Source organism: Apus apus, chromosome 2 (genome assembly GCF_020740795.1).
Source record: "Apus apus isolate bApuApu2 chromosome 2, bApuApu2.pri.cur, whole genome shotgun sequence".
Classification (NCBI taxonomy): domain Eukaryota; kingdom Metazoa; phylum Chordata; class Aves; order Apodiformes; family Apodidae; genus Apus; species Apus apus.
In genome coordinates, this window is record NC_067283.1 from 108525993 (window position 1) to 108547795 (window position 21803).

The following is a 21803-nucleotide window of genomic DNA, read 5'->3' on the forward strand; positions in this document are numbered from 1 at the left end:
ACCTCCCTGGAGTACCAGAATCCTATTGTATGGGCATGTGTGGACTCTGGCCACAAAACCTCAGGTTTTCTAGTCTGTGGAGCACACAGAGCTGAGCCTCTGATGTTCCACCAGTTCCCTTAGTATTTAAAGCCTGTATTTCCAGGGACTCTGGAAAGCAGGTATGGGTTCAGTGAGTCATTGAAATCATAGACTATAATATCTTGAAGAACTAGTTACTGTGGGGTGAGGAACTATTGCTTCTATTTCAAACATATTGCTATGGATCCCAGGGTAAGTGACTGGCAAGTGTCCTCCTCAGATTATGGGAATGCTACAAAACGCTGCTAGCATGTCAAAGGCAAGAATATTTAATGCAAATATATTGCTTTTTGTTCTATTTACTGAAAGCAGAGGTGCTAGTACTGCCTCGGGCAAAGAAACTGAGTTGATGTCCGGGATGAACTGCTGTTCTTAACTCTGCTCACCCCATGAGGGGTGAGGAACCAGACCCAGGCTCTGCTGTCTGTGCTTCTGGCTGTTCTAAGATCTTGAAAAGGGACCTGCCTGAACAAAGAAACAGAAGGGCCAAGGTGCATTTCGTCTTCTTGTCACAGATGGGTAAATGGGAATTTAGGGAGAACTGAAGCCATTATACTCTTATGTATCCTACGGTGGTACGCAGAGACATCCCAATGTAGATAAAATTTCAGTCTTTACGAGTGAAGTACATAAACACCTAAAATGGGATCCTACCCAACATGTACAAAAAGATTCTTTGTTCTTGTATTGGAAGATGGCTTAAGAGGAAAGTCTGATACCACTATCAAGGGACAGATCTTTGATCAACTGATCCCATTAAGTTTAGGTAGTAAAAGCTAGTCTCAAATTAATATTTTCAGAATACATTGCATTACTCATATTACTCAGAAAATGTTCAAGTCAGGAAATCCTTTTATCATCTTCCTGCTGCCATGTCATGTTTCATATGAATAAGAAAAAACAGCCTTTGTTGTCAGAATCTATCAGCATGCAAAAACAGATCCATCATCTTACTTTAGTCTTAAATTCAGTGGAGGCTCCAAATTCAAAGAGAAACTTCACTATATCATTGTGGCCTTGCTGTGCAGCAAAGAACAGAGAAGTTGCACCTGACTGTAAGAAAAAAATGTATTAAAAAAAAAAACCAAACACGTATGACACTTGACTGAAGTATATACATTTCAAATAAAAAAGTATTTAGCACAATCAGTTGAGTATCAGCTCAAAAGACATGGTGATTTTGAGTATTCCAGAGGACACCAGGTATCTTAGGTCAGCTTTCTTCCAATTGCACTGAAAAATCTCTCCAGCATCATACATTTGAGTAAAATCCAAATTTCACAAGGGGCTTCTGCACAGAGACCTCTCAGGATTCACTCACTTCCACCCAGTAGCCAGATAGGGAAAGCAAGCCCAGAATGAGAAAGTAACAGTTTTGCCTAACAGAGAACAGCCAAGTTGAAAGTAATCCCTATTTTACCTCGTGATACAGTCTGAGACAAGTAAGAGCATGGGATAGATCAGAGTGCAGGAAGACCAGGGAGGTGGGTAATTAGTACAGCAGAGGTCCAACTTGCTTCACTCCCCACTGATAAAATGTGACTGCTGTTGGCATAAGTCATCCTTGCCTCTTGCAGCAGCAGGGCCCTGGCCAGCCGGGCAGCCTTCAAGCAACTATAATCAGCCCTGCAACTCCTGCTTTCCCTTAACTCACTGAATTCCCCTATTTTATACTAGCTGTATAAAATACTGTCCTTAACATGTGAGTAAATCAGGACCCCAAAAAGGAATGTGTAAGATTGTAATGGCTGGATGGAAAGAAAAAGGAAAATAAGAAAAAAAGGAAAGGAAGAGAGAGAAAGGGAGGGAGGAAAGGGTTTAGCTTCAGAACAGTGTAATTGGTCTTTAGGGCTTAAATGCCATCTGCAAGAGAGTGATTTTGGAGGCTGTCACTGTTTCTTTTTTTCTTGGCTTGCTGAATCAGAATGTCCTGAGTGATGTCAAGAGCAGCTCCATAAAACTGTTCTCAGCTTTTCCTTTTGTTGCTGCTTTTCATGCCATGTTTACCTAAGGGAAGGGACAGGTTTAAATAGATATTTTGTTGAAACAGGACCCTGCTGAAAGACACTGACAATCACAGTTAGAGCAAGTTCAGGCCAGTAAATGCAAAAGCACTTATGTCATCGAACATGGCATTCACTGACTCAGTAACTTGCAGATGTCAGCATAAGATTAATGCTCTAGTTCCAGGTAACCAAGGAAAATGAGAATCACTGGCTTGTACTGTTGAAGAGACAAGCATTCTGCTGTCCTGCACTGCCTGCTGCCATCCCATGGCACTGCATGCCCTCCTTACACTGCTCTTCTCTTAGGACCAGTACAACTGTGGTAGTCCCAGAGCAATTCTGCTGTCTGTGTAGCTGGGACACAGACCGGAGTGGCCGCAGGTACTCCTTACAACCTTCTGCATGGAGTATGAGGGGAAGGCACTTTCCCAAAAACAACCACTTATGTTCTTTCCACAAGCAAACACGTCGTGGTGGGAGAAATAGCTTGAATGCAAAGCACAGATGGAGGGAAGGGTATACTCTGAGCTAACTAAGAGGTAGAAACGCTAAAGCATTAAAGAGACAAAATAACCCCTGGGCTAGCAATGGCATCCGCTCCATTTTAATGTCCAGACTCTGTAAATCAGAAGGGAAAAGACTTATTTCTATAATGTATTCCATCCAGAGAGCTGTAAATTACTGTGCCAATAAAATTGCAGATGCATAAACAGTGTAATCCTGGGGGGGTCACATCTCAGATGTAAATGACCCTCACCAACCAGATGTGCTGGAAATGTTTGATGAATTATTTACAAATGCACTCCTGGCATCTCATTTTATTTTATAAACTCCAGACATCTGATTCTTTCATGTACTCAGGAGAACAGACCCTGTTTTTACACGCACTACATAGCAAATAACAAATAAGCAGTTGGCAAAAAGCAACAGACAACACTCTCATTATTTCTAACAAACTTAATCAATGCCTGTTTGAATGAAGAACTTCTCCTACCTCTCTCTGCAGATTGATATCTGCTCCTTGCAACACCAATTCCCGTGCACAATCTATGTGGCCATAGTAAGATGCTACCATCAGAGCTGTGGTGCCAAGCTGGGAGTAAGGAAAAACAAGTCAGTACCTTCAACAGACATGTCTAGCAATGAATCAGGCTGCCTGGAAGAGATAGCTTCTGAAAAGCTGAAGGAAGCTTATGACCAGTGGAAAACCTACCATAATTTCAAATTGACTATGAAGAATACTTTGGAAATAAGCAATTAGCAGGTTTTAAAGCAAAAACATCAGAGACTTGCCTGTGGTGGTAAGGCCTGACCATTCAACACATATGCCTGCAATTACTTCTCCTTATTGTCCCAAAGTAAGTCCAACAAAAATAGCAACAATAATTTCCAGAAGAATAACCTTAGACACAGGAGCTGAGTGACTTAGCTGAGTCACTTAACTGTGAGTCATAGCCAGGAGTAAGGTCAGGGTGATTTAATACCAGTTCCTTATCCAAATAATGACAGCAAACTCACTCTGTGATTCTTCATCCTGTATGAGAGAACTTTCCATACCAGAACTATGTGTTTAGGTTCCCTCAGTACCCCATAAGGTCACTGCTCCAGTGAAACAAACGAGATTTAAGTTATATGTATGTGGTCTATGGACCACATGCATAAGGATGGAATCTATCCTTCTAAAACATTCACACACACCAGTTCAATGTAAAGAAGGAATATGTGACATTACAAAAACGAAGCACGCAGCTTATTTGTACAAAAATATTTTAGCATAGAAAATGTGTAAGCCTGATATAATTAATAAGTCAGGATATTTTAAAATGTATTGTAAAAATGCTTAATTGAGGTTAGCCTTATTTTGAGGAAAAGTGAGGAGCAGTGGACCTTACTTCTTTGCATTGATCTTTCTTGTACATACATCATACCCTCATCTAAACATCCTTTGTCTCCCTTATGTCCCCTCCCTCCTTTGACACTTATGGCATCAGCTCCAGAAGTACTGCAGGACAAATAGTTGCATACAGAGCAAAAGTGAAATGGAAATTAAAAGACAGGTTAAAGTAAATAGGCTTAAAAGATCTCTTGCACTTTGAAGGCAAAGTGAGAGAAGCTGCAGCAGGTTCATGCTTCAGGCTGGAAGTGGCATTAATCCTGTACAACACAGGCATGACTCTCTCAGTAAGTCCCAGCACCAAGGAAACCTGGGAACTTCGCAACCTTGGTTTTCCCCTGCTCTTTGCCATAGCTTAGTACAATCAAATATCTCTCCATGTGTTGCAGGCAGAATAGCAGGACATACCCACTATCTGTATTTTCAACCCATTTCCAATCTCAAAACTAACTTCAACCCATGGCAATTACAGTAAGGAAGACTCCATGAAATCTTTCTGTCACGTTTCTGGGCTCCTCTTTGCTCAGAAATTGTTCTGTGCTTTCATGTTGGTGCCAACTCCAGGATATACTGAGGTGGGGGGAGGAAGAAGTTAGGAGGCCGGCAGTTCTTCTGACGGCACCACTGGGTATACAACATCACATAGAGTGAGAACAGATGCACATCAAATGCAAACTTTTACATTGCCTAAATAGAAACTGTGCTCGAGGGTTATTTAAAAAAACTCAAAACTAACTCTGAGAAGCTCTGCTAGCTGAGAGAATCATTGCTACTTGGGCTTAGTTGAGTCAACTCTTCACTGTGATCTATTACTACAATGACATATCCTTGCAAAGAGAAGCCCCAGGTGCTAGGATCTGTGTTTTAAGTGTCAGCACCCTGTATAACTATGTAAGACACATTTCTGAGTGCTGGCAAATTCTTAACCCCTTGCCACTGATGTCAATCATTGCGCACTTTATCTTGAGTTTCAAACTTGATTCCTGACAAGAGAAGGTTTTAAATCATTCCCAAGTGCCATAAGACTCTCAAATGTCTCACATTAGATCCCTGCCACACCCCCAGTGCAAAGGGCTGTGGAAAGCAATGTAAATTCAGTACTGGGGGTGTACTGTAGGTGCATTATGTGCATACACTGTCTTTGCAGTCCACATCTACTCGCCCACTGTTCAGCAGCAGCTGGAGGAGAGCCAGGTTTCCTTTCCTTGCAGCCCAAAATGCAGCATTGGCAAGCGGTGTTTCTTTCTGGTGGGGAAAAAAAAGAAAAAAAGAAAGGGAGGAATAAAACACTTTGGAAGATGCACTGGAAAAACACACATGTGTAAATTTTGCATTCAAAGCAGGTAATTTTTGGCTTAGTGTTCTGTTCTTTCAAAACCAGAGCATGGAAGGGAAGGTAATTTATTTTCTGTGAGCAATAAAAGAGATCAAGCTTCCTATGCTACCTCATGTTGTTTCAGGTTTTCCCTGTGTCCATGGCAGCCTATGACTCTTAGCTTGCTCCGTCGTAAGAGACAACAATGTTAGTCTGGATCCACAGGGAGACACCACAGAAAACCATGTACTAACTGGTACCTGTATTGCCTGCTTCTGTGGTTGGGCTGGGCACAGTTAAGAGAGGCTGAATCATCCTGCTGACATGTCCTGCTGCAGGACATCCTCCTGGGTTTCATGCTATCTCTCTGCCATCTCCTTCTTTCCAGCACTTCAAGTCCCAATACAAGAAAAATACTGTTCATGTGTCTCCCATGCTGTTTGGTCTGCCTCCTCCCTGGAATTAACACCCTGAAACTGTGTGCACATGAGATATCTCCTGGATGACATTAGGAAAAAAAAAAAAAAGGCAAACCCCCCCCCCAAAATCTTACTTTTTATAGATCTACAGATTCATTTAGAATCATCACAGAATCACAGAATGGTTTGGGTTGGAAGGGACCTTAAAGAACATCTAGTTCCAACCCCCCTGTATGAGCAGGGACACCTCCCACTACACCAGGTTGCTCCAAGCCCCATCCAACCTGCCCTTGAACACTTCCAGGGAAGGGGCAGCCACAACTTCTCCGGGCAACCTGTGCCAGTGTCTCACCACCCTCACAGGAAATAATTTCCTCCTGATGTCTGATCTAAATTTACCATTTTCCAGTTTAAAGCCACTACCGCTCATCCTATCCCTACATGCCCTTTTAAAAAGGCCTTTCCCAGCTTTCCTGTAGGTCCCTGGGGCCTTCTCCAGGCCTAACCCCAACTCTCTCAGCCCATCTTCACTAGGTATGCAAGGCAGTATGCAAGGCAAAATTGGGAAACTCTGAAATTTAGGTAACACAGGCTAGTGTTGCACAAATTGGTAGCAATACAATACTCTTTTGAGGCTTTCTTAATCCTAGAAAAAAACTGACAGTGTGACTTCTGGATAGGAGCAAATTATCACTGCCCCAGCATAGGAGAAGGACAGCGCAGCAGAAAAAGACACAGACTTCACTCCTGACCTCCCTGTCTGACCCATGCAGGCAGCTGCCAAAATGCAAAGCTTGGAGGGGAAACAAAGCTGTGATGGCAATGGCACGTATGCTACAGCAGGCTCATGCCACTGATTTTTAATAAGGCCCCAAACCACCAACAGTTTGTTAAAGCATAATTTCTCTGATAGTCACCTCAGACCAAAACAGTGTCAACAATACCCAGAGGCCTTGATGTCCAGTAAATCCTGTCTTTAGGATAACCCAGAGAGTGTGCAGGGTGGATATAAAGGGCAACAATTCTGCTTCAGAAAATGTAATACACACTTCTCTGTCTCTAAATGTCAATGGGCACTTGTAATGTGGTAGAGAATCAGGACTGAATGGTTTTATGGTTGACACTTAAAATGCACAGATAGAGTGGAGTTTAAATTGCTTCCTTTACTGACATGTGAGTAACAAACCTCACAGAAGCCAGCAGACAGAAGACCAACCCTGGGTGAATCTATCCCAGATCCATCACTCTAAGCACTTTCCATGGGTTGCATTTTTCATATTCATAGGTTGGAAAATTGTCAGCTGCTTGAGACAGGAGCAGTTTCAACTATTCCATAAATTATAATACACTTCCTGTAAATTGATAGTGATGCTTCTTGTACCAGAAAAAATTTGGAAGCACAAGGGGCTAAATTCCAATCTTCCTTTTACAGCTAATACATTTCCCTTGGTGACTCTGTAGATAATGTCGATCAGACTAGAGCTAGCAGATGACACTCTCCTTGCTGGCAAGGCAGTAGTGTTTTTCTGTCTTTACCCTTACAACCACTAGAAGTTTATGTAAAAACAATTGACCTAAACACACAGTGGCCTGTGTTGCCCTTTTTGCTCCGATTTATCAGGCAGATAATTATTAATAAAGCCCGTAGTTAGGAACATTGTCTTAACATCTTTCTTATGGTATTCAGCAGAAAGCTACTGCAAAAGAATGATGTTTAGATCTGACAGAATGGGAAACTAATTCCTTACCTTTTATTGTCTTGCCCTCTCCCTAAGAGTTTTAGAAAGCTTTGGGGTATGGCAATATATCCAAAGAGGAAAAGATTTGTTTCATCCAGCCTGGTTGTCACTGTGAGGGCACAGTAGCAATGTGACTGATGCCTACCATACAGCAACACCTTTAGTGATTAGGTAGGCAGGAACTGGAATCAACATTCAGGAAGTATTTACCTGCTTCCATCAGTTTACATGAGAAGAGAACTAGGTTACTGGTGTCACCCTACCCTGGAAGTAGAAGTCCAAAGTCTTCAGCCTTCAGTCATAAACTCCTATCTCTCTTTTTTTTTTTTTTCCCCCTCCCTGTAATTCCTACAGTAACTCTCCTGCAAAGTTGTCCTCATACTTGGGATCAGATCCAAGTTATGGAAGAATTCTCGCATGCATCAAGGACATTAAATCAGGTTTTCCCCATTTGTGCTTTTGACCCACTTAGGAATGACTGCTATCAGTACTTGTACTTTCCCCTCGTGCCCCTGCGTGGCTGGGGATTCCTTGTATGAAACTAGAGTATACAGCACACTTAGACCATCAATGATGAAGTAATTAGATAAAAAAAGCAAGCAGTAACCTGAGTCATCTGAGTAATGAAATGAGTAACAGTAATTTTACCTGCTAAAACAAAAGGAATGTGCCAAATCCTAAGAACAACTTGGGCACACTACAAGGACAACCTCAAGGAGCACCATGTGGCAATTGCTCTTCTACTTTCAAACCAAGGATTTCTACCTCTGTGCTCTTGATTTGCAGGTGATACCAGCAATACTGAAATCACTAGCAGGCAAAATGTAAAACACTGCTTTTGGGATCAATAATTAATTGATTATTTTTTGAGCAATAAATGGGTTTTACATTGCAGAATATGCCAAAAGCTTTGACTGCTGTTTTCCATTTATTAATTCAATCTTATCTCATCAGATACTTCTTAAGGACAGGTCACACTGAATTTCAAGAGATTAACTGGATGCAAATTTAATGTAGTTCTTCATATAAAGTTGGTCCTAAAAACTCCTTAAAATAAACAACTGACCCTCAGCATTGAGAGTTTGAGAATGAAACATAATGAACATTTGAGAAAAAAAAAAAAAGTGATTAGCTAATAGCTTTGGTGAAAATAACATGTTTCATTATGTCGTTTGCTCCAGCATCAGCAACTTTCAGGATACAACTTCCTCCACTTCATCAAGATCTCTAAAGCATTATTTCAAACTCTGGCTCTGTTATTCAGTTCAATTTGTTTATATGCTTTTATGAGAGCCAAAGACGAAAAGCTGGTATTATATTCATGCTGTATTGACATCTAGCAAAAAATACCTATTAAAAAATGGCCTGTAGGAACACATATCTTATAAATCTGACAAGGTTGTTTCTATGCAGGAATACAAAAAAAATAAAAGGCAATAATGTATGTGCTATCTGAGGAATACCGACGGGGTATCATTTAAATACTGTGATCAGCACCTTCTGCTCCTTGCCCTACCTTTGACTTGCTCTTTGCAGAAAAGAGGCAGGTCACAGTGGAGTAACAGCTGAAGAGGAAGAGTTGCTGTTCTTAATAAGTTATCTTAAAGATGAGAGAAGAGGGACAATATGCAGACAGAAAAAGAGAGGAGAAAGAGAAGTCCAAAAGGTAGTGGAAGAGAGAGGAGAGAAAATTCACGTGTATCAACAGTGAGAAAGAAAGATAAATGCCCCTTCATGGGTAAGTAGGGTAATAAGGTGGAAAACATGAATAGGCAGTGGTAAACAGAGACAGCAGGAGTCCAAGGCAAGTGCACAGTCTTCTGAGAAAAAGTGACAATGCCAAGCAAAAAGACACAGAAAAGAGAGAGAAAGCAGAGGCAGGTTGGGGCTGTGGGGCTGCAGTTCTCCACAGTGAGCTACCCTGAATGGCAGAACTTGGGGGAAGATAAAGTAAGAAACAGGGCACAGAGAGGGAGCAGATAGGGACAGAACAGAAAAGACTCAAAGGGCAAGGTAAAAAAGTCACAGTCCAACAAAGGAGACAAGAACCTTCTGCTTCCACCAGGAACATGGGGCTAGCATCGATCAGGGTGGATGCTTGTGAGAAATGGTGGGAAAAGCTCACAGAGACAGAATGGAGGAACAGACTAAGAAAAAAAAGTAAGAGGCATGAAGCAAAGAAAGGACCAAAAAGGGGATGACCACAAAGATCTCACCATCTTAGTGTAAGGCTGAGCTGCACTGTGAGAAAGGTACCCTTGTTGCCTACCACACCAGGGCTTTAGCTGCAGGTGGAAACCACCTGCTGCACCACCACCATGGCATGGGCACGGTGCTGCGGGTACTCCCTGGGGGGGACACACACTGACAGGAGTGAGAGGCACCTACAGGGAATCATCCATCACATAAAGCAATGCAACTCAAGCAATATGGCAAAGGACTGGCAGAGAGCTGGTGATCAATAAGAGAAGGGCAAGCACAGCATCCAGAAAGTGCACAGCCAGGGAGAAGATGTACATCTAGCATAAACATTATCCATGAGGATCAGTAAATTGCTGCTTGCTTCTCTCTTTGCCAGTTGATGTTATTAATCCTGTCCTCAGATTAAAAGACGTGTTTCAGGTGACTTTTTGAAAATGACTGCTCTTGCCTGGTTTTGGATGGAAGAAGTACAAACAAGTGACAGGCACCACTGACAGAAAAGGGAACGCACCGGCCTGCCTTCAGTGGCCACGGCAGCCTGAAACGAAGAGCACGGATAAATGCTGCCTCCCAACTCTTACACAACCAGAAAAGTGAAGAGGAAGCTCCCGGCTGCACCAAAACCCACAGGGCAGAGCGCGGCCACCCTCAATCCAGCCTAAAGCTTCCCGGAGGGCTGCGGTTTATGTAACACTACCCATGCATCCCTTTGGGAACGGTAGCTCCGGGGAGCACCCGCTCCATCAGCTGCCACCGCAGCACTCCCGGGGCATCCCGCAGCCCGGGAAGGACGCTTCTGCTGTCTTTCCTTTCGGCATAAACCACCCCCGTTTTTCCTATTAAAAAAACCAAACAAACATAAAATTCAAAAATAATCCCCGAATCCAAGAATACGACGGAGCATTAGAGGGGCACGACCGGCACCGAGCCAAAGGCGCATCCCCCCGGCCCTCTCCCCAGCTCACCTTGAACGACATCCTGCACATCGCAGCGCCCCGCCTCCGCGCCGCTCCGCGCTCATACGCGCCGCTCCGCGCCCCGGGGCTGCGCGGGGCCGGGGCGGGGCGCGGGCTGGATCCTCCCCGCCCCCCGCTGGCTTCGTGCTGGCTTCGTGCTCACCACCTTCTGGGTAGTGGTCCCCTCTAAGGCTTGTGGGGGAGAAGGCTTTTATTGTTCTATTATTATTATTATTATTATTATTATTATTATTATTATTATTATTATTATTATTATTATTATTATTATTATATCAGCAGGCACAGCTCCACCCCCAGCCCCACCCTTGCTCCAGCAGCAGCACCCCAAAAAGCAAGGCCCCATGATAAGGACCCACACTGCTCACTCACTGGTTCCGTCCAATTTTCTTCTATGTTTTCTTTCAAGAATATGGTCTGGAGACGAACTAAGAGTATAACACCTGAAAGAGCAATGGGGAAGTATCAACACTTCTGATAGAATCCAAATAAGAGAAATAAGGTATCTCTGCTGAGAAAAATCATAGAATCGTAGGATGGTTTGAATTGGAAAGGAACATCAAGATCATGAAGTTTCAGCCCCCCTGCATGGGCAGGACCACCTTCCACTAGACCAGGTTGCTCCAAGCCCTACCCAACCTGGCCTTGAACATTTCCAGGGAAGGGACAGCCACAGTTTCTCTGGGCAACCTGTGTCACTGTCTCACCACCCTCACAGGAAAGAGTTTCTTCCTAATGTCTCAACCTGAATCTCCCTCCTTCCAGTCTTGATCCATTAGCCCATGTAAAATGTCCCTCCCCAGCTTTCCTGTAGCCCCTTCAGGTACTGGAAGGCTGCTACAAGGTCTTCTCAGAGCCTTTTCTTCTCCAGGCTGAACAGCCCCATCTCTCTCAGCCTGTCTTCATAGCAGAGGTGCTCCAGCCCTCTGATCACCTTCTCTGGACCCTCTCCAACAGCTCCGTGTTCCTCTTATGTTAGGGGCTCCAGCACTGGATACAGCATGCCCGGTGGGGTCTCATGAGAGTGGAGCAGAGAGGGAGAATCACCTCCCTCAATCTGCTGGCCACACTGTTTTTAGTGAAAAATAGAAAACAAACAAACAAAAAAAAAAACCTGCCAAGGTCTTCAGGGACCATAGGAATACTATTCGTCTAAGGAGTAATGACTCTCCCTGCCCTAAAGCTGAACTATTCACCTATTCACATACAAAACAGTAGGAAAAGGAAATCTTAAAAAAATACCAAAAGGCAGCATTGCAACACAAAGCTGTAGCTAAGGATGAGACCAGTTCATCATCATCAGGCCTCTGCTGCTCAGAAATAGAACTGAAGTGGTACAAAACCCAGAGACCCCTACCCCAGCCCAGGTCTCCTCATGGAGCTAATGCCAACTACATGGCAGCTCTTGTGCATTTCGAAGCCCTTTGCCTTTCGTATCTGGGCAAAAGGTGTCAAGAAGGTATCGCTGTGAATGTACCCACACTGCAGCTGCAACAAGCATGTGGGGGTGAGTCTTCCCTCAGCTCACGTGTATCCAGCTGTCACCATCACTATCTCCCATGGGTGATGCACTCTCATTAGGAAGACAGTAAGTTCTTAAGGGCTTAATTTTAAGCCTTTAAAAATGAACAACCATAAAACCAATGCATGTCCTGTTTTGCCTGGCTGCTGCAGATTTCATTCAAAGTCTGCATGATATAAAGTAGGCAAAACAGGGCATGCTCTGGTGAGAGATTCCTGAATTTCTTTGCTATTGTTGGTTTAAACTGAACCCTTAGGGATTTTCTTCTTTTGATGTGCACACATAAATCCTGTTCACAAGAAAATTACCCATGTGCATTGAGACAAAATACTCGCAATTAGATCCAAATAGTTATTCTACAAATCTGCAAGCAGAGGATTTTCTGTAGAGTTTTTTTCCTGGGGCAATATTCATCTGTTCATACAGTAAACCAAAATGTGGGCAAGCAGATGAAAGCTGCTAATAGCATAAGCTCATCTCAGACTGTATGGCCTGTTGTGAACCTCACCTTTTATTACTGAGAAGATCATACAAACATGGATGGTAATTCTGATGTTTTCTTACACTTAAAAATACTGAATAAACTCAGTAGGTTGTGTAGTTAAGAGTCATCCTTGCTCTGATCCAGTTGCACAGTGATGGAAAATATTACTGATCTGTACACACTCCCTGCCTTACTCCTGGAAAATCCCTGTATTTAATCAATCTATTGTGAAAAACATGCCAATCTTTTCACATTCATCAGCCAAAATGTTAAATTTTCTGACAAAGAAGAAACAAAGAAGCCCTCTAGATGGACAATATGAAAGGAGACTAATGCAGTACAGTTTTTTGGGACTCTGTATTTATGTTAGATGTCAAGGGACAAATTTTGAAGTACCTTTTTTAACTTGCACACAAAATCTGAAATTACACCTATTTTCAATTACACATGGTGTCCTGTGATTTTGCTGTTTTCATATTCAGGTGCAATAATTGGTCAAAACTGTTGAATTCAGAAAGACATATATAAGGTATGTTCTTCTTTGGTGACCCTTTAAAAGGTTATCCCAGAAAGCATTTAGAAACTATTGGCTTTGGTGTCCATCTCTTTCTATTGTTACACTCAAAATTTAGTTTATGAGCAAAGAGGAAACACACCTCATACATACATAAACCAAAGAATTTATAATTAGTATAGCTGAATCTTAGCAGTATAATCCAAGACTTATTACTAGGGAAGATATAAGTATTGCAGAAAAAGAAAAAAAAATCAAATAAGTCTATGCAAAAAAAATAAAAATCAATAATAATAATAATAATAATAATAATAATAATAATAATAATAATAATAATAATAATAATACAGTTAAAATTATACACATTTCCTAGTTTTTACTCCTTCCCCGATACTACATTCACCTTTCCCCTGCTCTGCTTGGTCATAAAGTTGGTGGTTTCATTCTGGTGGTGGTGGTTTGGGATGTTATGGTGAGCTGTCAGCATCTGGAGTTGGTTGCTGTTTAGCCTGGAGAAGAGGAGACTCAGGGGGGACCTTACCACTCTCTACAACTACCTGAAGGGAGGCTGTAGTCAGGTGGGGGCTGGGCTCTTCTCCCAGGCAACTAGCAACAAGACAAGAGGGCATGGCCTGAAGCTGTGCCAGGGGAGGATTAGGTTGGATATTAGGGAGCACTTCCTCATGGAGAAGGTGATCAGACAATGGAATGGACTTCCCAGGGAACTGGTGGAGTCACCATCCTGCAGGTGTTTAAGGAAAGGCTGGATGTGGCACTTAGTGCCATGGTCTAGCTGATGTGGTGGTGTTAGGTCATAGGCTGGACTTGATGATCTCAGAGATCTTTTCCAGCCTTAATAATTCTGTGATTCTGTGAAATACACTGCTCATGTTGATGGCTTCTTCTTCCTCCCTCTACGACCTGTATAGGGTTGTTTTATACATTTGCTAACATGCTTTTACATATTGCTTTCTTCACTGTTCTTCACATTACAACCAAACATAATACACATGGTGGCTTCGAAGTTTGTTAGATATTCTTTTTTAATTCCTTTTTTTTACCCTTAAATCCAGTTTTGTCCAGCTCCAGGTCTGTATTTCTGTACGAGTTGTTTATAGCTGTGGGGTCACCAGTGCCAAGCTTGTGTCTCACATCTTACCATCCCTTGCCTATGCTCAGGTGCTCTGCCATTCTGTGTCACCACATCTGAGTCACACCAGGCCTGCATTTGTCTATGCTGTGTTGTTACATTATAGTGGTAAAGCCACGGTGGTACTACACAAAGGTAAACAAAAGTAAATCAAATTACACGTAACAACTTGATCAACTAGAAAAACTACTGTTAGAGCTAAACCCTGTTAAAAAAAAAAAATAAAAATTGAGGGAAGGTCAAGTCTGACAAGCCTCAGTCCTGAGGCCTTGCAAACTCAGTGCCTGTTACCAGCAGTGGGAATGCAGTATTTTATGGCTACATGGTTATGCTACCCACATCTCCCCTATTCTTGATTCTTGGCAGGATGCTTAAGATTGCAAGACATTTGAACCGGTTGGAGTTTGTTACCTGTTTGGCACAACTCATCTGCAGGGCAGCAGGTTGCATTCCAACCACCTAATATTTCATCACAATGACTATTTCAAATACCTTTAGTCGTGCTGTTAGTACAAAACTGAAGGCTATCTGAAATGAATTGATGGAGCAAATGAAACTATTGCCTTTAAAAGCTGATCCAACCTTTCTGTGGAAGTCACAGACAAACCTCATCTAAGCCAGAAAAGTTTAGGCCCAGCTGTATATGGAGAATTAAAAGAAGTAGCACGAATTTTTGATTAGCCGAAACATTCATTTGGACACCTTGAGCCAAAATCTTCAAGTTTTTATGCAAATACAGACATTCATTTCTATTTGCTTTTAAAAATAGCAATCAACAAGCAAATACACAATGAGAAATGTCAGTGAAGAGCAATATGTTTGCTTCCTGTGTATGTAAACAGATCAATACATTTCAGCAGAGTACAGTGCTCGGTGTAAGTTTTGTAACTTCAGTGAGCTCTGATATGGGGCTCTGCCCCCATCTCGAGAACCTGTTGCTAAAGTGGACTGCTGTCTTCTAGACTCCAGAGCTCTTTACTGCAGGGTGTATCACACACCATATCTGGGTAACTCAGGAGATACTGCATTGACAAATACATCTCTGCAATCTCTTTTCCCATTTCCCATATGACTCTATGTCCATACTGTTGATGCATTTGCTTCCAATATCACCTCTGTAAAGACCATTCATGGGAGCCTGTGACATTTATTGTCTGACTGTAACATTTTTTTCTAAAGATTTACAGAAGGTGGGGATCTTACTAGAATGTTATTGAGAAAGATCTGGACAAGCTGGAGAAGTGGGCTGAGGTGAACCTCATGAGGTTCAACAAGGCCAAGTGCAGGGTCCTGCACCTGGGCCAGGACAACCAGAGATAGGAATACAGACTGGGGGAAGACACACTAGAGAGCAGCCCTGTGGAAAGAGACCTGGAGGTACTAGTGGATGAAAAGGTGGACATGAGCCACTAAGTGCAGTTGCAGCCTAGAAGGCCAACTCCATCCTGGGCTGCATCCAAAGAAGCGTGGCCAGCAGATTGAGAGGTGATTCTGCCCCTATAGTCTGCCCTGGTGAGACCTTACCTGGAGTGCTGTGTCCAGCTCTGGAGCCTCCAACACAAGAAAGATGTGGACCTGTTGCAGTGTGTCCAGAGTAGTCATTTAAGATATGCCACAAAAATGATCCAAGGGCTGGAGCACCTCTCTTATGAAGACAGGCTGAGGGAGTTGGGGTTGTTCAGCCTTAAGAAGAGAAGGCTCTGGGAGGACCTTACAGGAACTTTCCAGTACCTGAAAGGAGCCTGTAAGAAGGCTGGGGAAGACCTGTTCACAAGGGCATGTAATAGGACAAGGGGTAATGGTTTCAAGCTAGAGAAGGGTAGATTTAGGTTGGACATTAGGGAAAAGTTCTTTAATATGAGGGTGGTGGATCATTGGAGTGGGCTGCCTAGAGAGGTGGTGGGGGCCCCATCCCTCAGAGACATTTAAGGTCAGGCTTGATGGGGCTCTTAAGCAATCTGTTCTAGTGTGACATAACCCTGCTTATTGTAGGGGGGTTGGACTAGATGACCTTTAGAGGTCCCTTCCAACCCAAGACATTCTATGATTCTATAATTTCAGCTGTCTCTGCATTATCTTCTTTCCTGGGACATTTTGTTACTTGAATATTAAAAAAAAATGTAAATAGGTGTGTATGCTTTTTCCAGAAATAAACTACTTTATCTAAAGATTAAAAAGAAAAGGCAATTTAAAATGTACATTGGACCAATATTCAGCAGTTTCAGTTACAAATTTTGAAGCGTGATTTTACCCAGACAACAATAGTATAATCCCTGGCTACTGTGAAGAGCAAATTATATTTCAATTTTTCTAAGGGTATAAATCCTCTCTACTACTGTAGTTTTCTCTCCATATTTTCAAAATCCTGGATCATTGCCTCTTAGATTACTGTTTTGTGTTTCTGTCTATGGGGCAGAAACTGCTCTGGGGAGTGAACTGAGTTGGCCAACTTGGACACCACCAGCCATTCTGCTCTTCCAGCAGTGATGTCTGAGTAGACCAACAAGTCCAGCTGCTTGGCTAGCTAAACCAGTTCATGCTGGTCTCTCTGGGGATGTCTACATTAGTCCTTCAGTCTGGATCAGAAGCACACTTCTGAAGTGAATCTCCTGGTTGTCTCCCTTTGCTGTGCTGTTGTGCTCATTCTGGAGAGATCGTGTAGTGTGCAAACTGGATCCATTTTTGATCTAAGCTCAAAGAATTTCTCCAGCAGCAGACTTGGAGGACTGCAGCTGCAAATGGTTACCCGTGTCCTGGGACTGAATGACAGCCAGTCTGAATTAAAAAACCCACACAAACCCAACACAAAATGGGTACGGTGTAGTCCTCAGCACCAGCTCTTTACTCTACAGATCCACTCCTGGTAGTCATCATGACTTACAAATTACAGCAAGTCAGTATATTTTTAAACAGTTTCTCTTGATGTATTCATTTCATTATAAAAGAAACAGGGTGGTCATTTAAGATATGCCTGAATTTAAATAATTAAAACCATAGGAAGACTGTAGCAAGTACTCTTCCAGTTAATGCTGAAATGGTGGGATCTTTCCAGCACGTTAGTAGTTTTCTAAAACATGTTGTATCATCTTTTGAATTACCTGGAGTTGCTACTTTTACTAAACTGCAAAATCTTCAAGTTTGCATTATAACTGTAATGATGAAATTTGTGAAATGCCAGCATTTAAAACAATTTAACTAAAGCTAATTGTCTTACAGTATGAGATAATAATTAATTTACTTCTTTTTTTTTTAAAAAAAAAGACAGAAATCATAAATGTCCTGCAAATAAATTGTCTTAGGATTACTCACTGTCAGTTAATGTAAGTTTTTCTTGTTCAAGGAATTCTATTTAAATCATCAGCAATAACTTTGATAAAGCAGTCTGTAAAACAAAGGATTTTCCATGTGGTCTATAATTTACATTCATCTTTCCTTTGCTAAACTGTAGCATAACCAGCTGTATGGGCTGTTTCTTGTATCAATAATATTTACAAAAATACAGGCCTATTTTACTAAAACTAGTGTATAAAGAATGTACTTTGAGTTACTCTTTATTTTGGGAGATACTCTTAGAAATCAATAGTGATTAGAGAAATAGTAAAAATTAGTTTAGAAACAAATGCTGCATAATTCTCAGGAAAACTGTACCAAATATTTATGTATCACATAAACCTTTTAAAAATAGAATGAAGAATTTACAACACTGGACCTGAAAAAGGAAAACTTTATCTAATAATAGAAATAGTTTAGCCAAAATGTTCACAACTGCATGCGTTCATCCTTCTAGGGAGCTGTTACCCTGAATCTTTCTTTTCACTCCATGGGCCTTTTGATGAGGCCTCCTGTGATATCAAATTTGCTGGCAGAAGCTGGTGTAAGGACACTTAGCTGCTAGGGAGCATGTGAGTGTTACTAACATCATTCAAGGGGACCTTTGCACTGATGCCTGGGCTAGGGACCTGGGAATCAGCAAGAAGTTTGTATTGAGTAAGTAATACAGAATAAATTCCACAAATAGTCATTTGAGTGTTTTGATGATTTTTTTCTTTTGTTCTCTCTTTTCCATTTGTTCCGAGCAAATTAATGCTTTTAGCCACAGAGATTAAGTGACATGTCAAGGAAGTCAATGAAAGAAGTACAATTACCATCTAAGACCAGTTTCCAGTCCAGTATAACCACCAGCATACCATATTCACTTTAGTGTAGATGCCTTTCAGCCTTCAAACAGCTGAACTTAAACATAACTATGTTAGCATCTGTACAGGTACATCATGCTTAAAAATTTTTTATCCTTCCCTTTCCAGTCTCGGAATACTGCTCTCCTGAAGTTTTACTGCTTTAAGGCAGCATGTACAAATTGTGACAGAATATTTTCTTTATCTATCAGTTCCTTTTCCTTTTCCTGCTTATTCTCTGTGTATGTTGATTTTATGACTAGAACTGTTTACCTGCTTTCCATCTGCTCAGCCAAAGAGAGGCTGATGAGCCTGCATTCAGGTGCTTTGAGTTTGCAGACTGTATAATTCCACAGATGGCACTTAACTACTTGGCTGATGCTGGTGCAGATAATGCAAATGGCTGTCAGAGTCCATGGAGAATCTAAACTTGATGGGCAGTGAAGCTCTTGAATATAAATGTATATTCAAATTAAATTATTTTATATATTATTTTTTTCCCAGGCATTGCTTTTATATTATTCTATATAACTCTACTGTGGGAGGTGATGTGTATCTGGGAACATATGAACTGCATGAGAGGGAGAACAATGCATGGTATATCCCATATGCTAGTATGGGTAGGAAAAACAACAGATTATCTAGGGTTTGCTATTTTTTCCACATATTATAACTTACTCCTATTCTTGTAAGTGAAAGTTTTGTGTATGTTCATTAACAGATATAGAAAAAAAAACCCTCAATATAAGATACTGGGCCAAATTCTAGTTATCCTCCTAAGCCTATATAAAAAGATTTGTTAAAGGGGGACACACCTCATTAGCTCTGCACAAGAACCACAAAACTGCTCTGTACTTAGCATAGAAACGTAAGATTCTCGCTGTCTCATCCATGTGAGATATTCTGACCAGCAGAACCATGTAGGTTTGGTTCCTTCTTTGTCCCAAAAACCTTGTCTGTGGACAACAGAAGCCACTGCAAAGCACAACTATCAGGGGCCAGACACTGAGATGGCTCCCTTAGGACCTACCCCACTGGGTAAACTGACATGGTAGGTTGGTTTTATCCTCACTTGGAGAAAGCCCTCAAAGTAAGGGACCTTGGGTAAGGATGATGGGGCATAAGCAAGTTTGATAGGAGTCATCTCTATAAATGCAAAATGGAAATTACTTACAATGCTATGTACAAAATGTATTTGATTTCCTGGCTACAGCTCAGTCTGTTCATTTTTCTCTCTTATGCTAACTCCACTAACTGAAAAGAAAGAATCTGGCTAGAGAACATAGGGATAAAACTGCATGATAAACTGTGCAAGCAACAAAATTATAATACTACAGTGCTAAGAAGCCTGAACTATCACATCTTGTAATCAAGTGCCTGACAATTAACATGGCTGAAACTTGTTATTAACAAAAAACATAGATATTTTATTATAAGAATTAGAAATCATAGATCTCTCATCCATAGAGAATTTTGATGCTGTACTCTATCTATGTTACGGAAATCTATTATTGTGCTTAAAAAAGAACATAGCAAAGGCATCCTCCATTTTCACTTTCACTCCATCCACTTTCACAAGGGATTTGTTCTAAATTTACTATATTTTCCAAGTTCCAAAAATAAAAATAAGTAAAACTTAAATGTTATTAAACTGCATCTGTTTGAATTTTTAGTTACATTTTTTCACCTGATCCTCAGCTGGAATAAACCAATATAACACTGCAGTTCCCTCAGTTGATACTGCTTAAGGTCTGGCTTCCTACCACATATAAACATTAGGTTCTATTTAAAACTTAAGGACTTGATGAGACTATGATCAGGCTAGAGCTGATGTTGAAGTAAACCTGAGGCAGTGCCTAAATTTGTGACAGCAACATTACCTAAAATTACAAAAACCTTGCTGGAAGCAGATCCCAGAAAAAAATCCCTGCCTTGTTAATAGAGATCAGATAATATAAAATTCTTGCAGAGAAAAGTATGACATTCAGTTACCAATCCAATCTAACCAATAGTTTGAAAGTTTGTTATGAAGAGCAGTTTACAAACAAGTGGTTTCCATGAGGACCTGCTGATGTGATGGGGAAGCTGTGGATTGCTGTTTTCCTCAATGACAGGGGAAAAAACCAGCAATAATAGGAACAATATTAGCAAATAAAAAACAAAACAAAACAAGATGTGAAAAACATGAGAGTAGCTATTTCATTTTTCCCCATGTTTGACTGACAAGTCATTGAGTACAGACCATAAGGAGCACATGCTTCTGTACGAAGAGTTAGGCACTATATGACAAAGACTTGTTTTCTTCTTTTTGGACTTGAAGTCTATGAGAAACTCTATAAAATAATATAGAAAGCCAAGAATAAAAAGAAAACCCATTAAAAATCAAAACAATAAAGTGGATGGATTTTAATGTTGCCCATTCAGAAGTTTCTTCAAGTTAAAAAAAAAATTAAAAAAAGTTGAGCTTCTTATCCACCATCACCCCCAAGTCCTTCTCCTCAGGGCTGTTATATGCCAAGTCCTAAATATGTTATGAAATGGCAGTATGAGATGAGATGTGCTATACTGCACACATCAGTGAGAAAATGAAACAGAGAAATTATATCAGCAAGGCTATTTTGGAACCTTCTTGACTTAAAATTTTAAACCCATTCTTAAATGGGTGTATTTTAAAATAGAAAGTGTGAAAACAAATGATTATGTATAATCACAGTATTGGAAATGCCTACTAATATAATGAATCTGTTTATGTTAAAGTAATACAGATCCAGAAACAGAATCACAGAATCACAGAATTTTTGGAGTTGGAAGGGACCATCAATTGCCTACATTTATTCAATAAAGTGCTCAACATTTGTCAGGTTATGAAGTCTACTCCTTGCAGACAGGAAGAAACAAGGAAAGCAAACCTTATAAAGGTTGAAGGAAAAAGGAAGAGGGCTGGAGCACCTCTCCTGTGAAGACAAGTTGTGAGTGCTGGGGTTGTTCAGCCTGGAGAAGAGAAGACTCCAGGGAGACCATATAGGGGCCTTCCAGTACTTGAAGAGGGCTACGGGAAAGCTGGAGAGGGAGTTTTCACGTGGGCATGCAGTGATAGGAAAAGGGGGAATGCTTTTAAGCTGAAAGAGGGTATTTTTATATTAGCTATTAGGAAGAAATTCTTCAGTGAGAGGATGGTGAGGCACTGGCACAGGTTGCCCAGGGAAGCTGTGGCTTCCCCCTCCCTGGAAGTGTTCAAGGGCAGGTTGGATGGGGCTCGGAGCAACCTGGTCTAGTGGGAGGTGTCCTTGCCCATGCAGGGGAGGTTGGAACAGGATGATCTTTAAGG

At 41.3% G+C, this 21803-nt stretch overlaps 1 protein-coding gene across 3 annotated transcripts in view; it reads right to left on the reverse strand.

Annotated features, from left to right (window-relative positions):
• ANKRD29 (ankyrin repeat domain 29) overlaps positions 1–10654 on the reverse strand; it is a 34149-nt gene extending 23495 nt beyond the window's left edge. For 2 of the 3 annotated variants that reach the window (XM_051612143.1, XM_051612144.1), the window contains exons 1-4: positions 10622–10654; positions 5116–5226; positions 3082–3180; positions 1036–1134 (exon numbers count right to left, since the gene is read on the reverse strand). In XM_051612143.1, coding sequence (XP_051468103.1) covers positions 1036–1134; positions 3082–3180; positions 5116–5226; positions 10622–10642 — 330 coding nt within the window. In that variant the 5' untranslated portion in view covers positions 10643–10654. The remainder of the gene's footprint in view (positions 1–1035; positions 1135–3081; positions 3181–5115; positions 5227–10621) is intronic. The other variant, XM_051612145.1, reaches the window with a different exon arrangement.
• Between the last annotated feature and the right edge of the window lie 11149 nt (positions 10655–21803).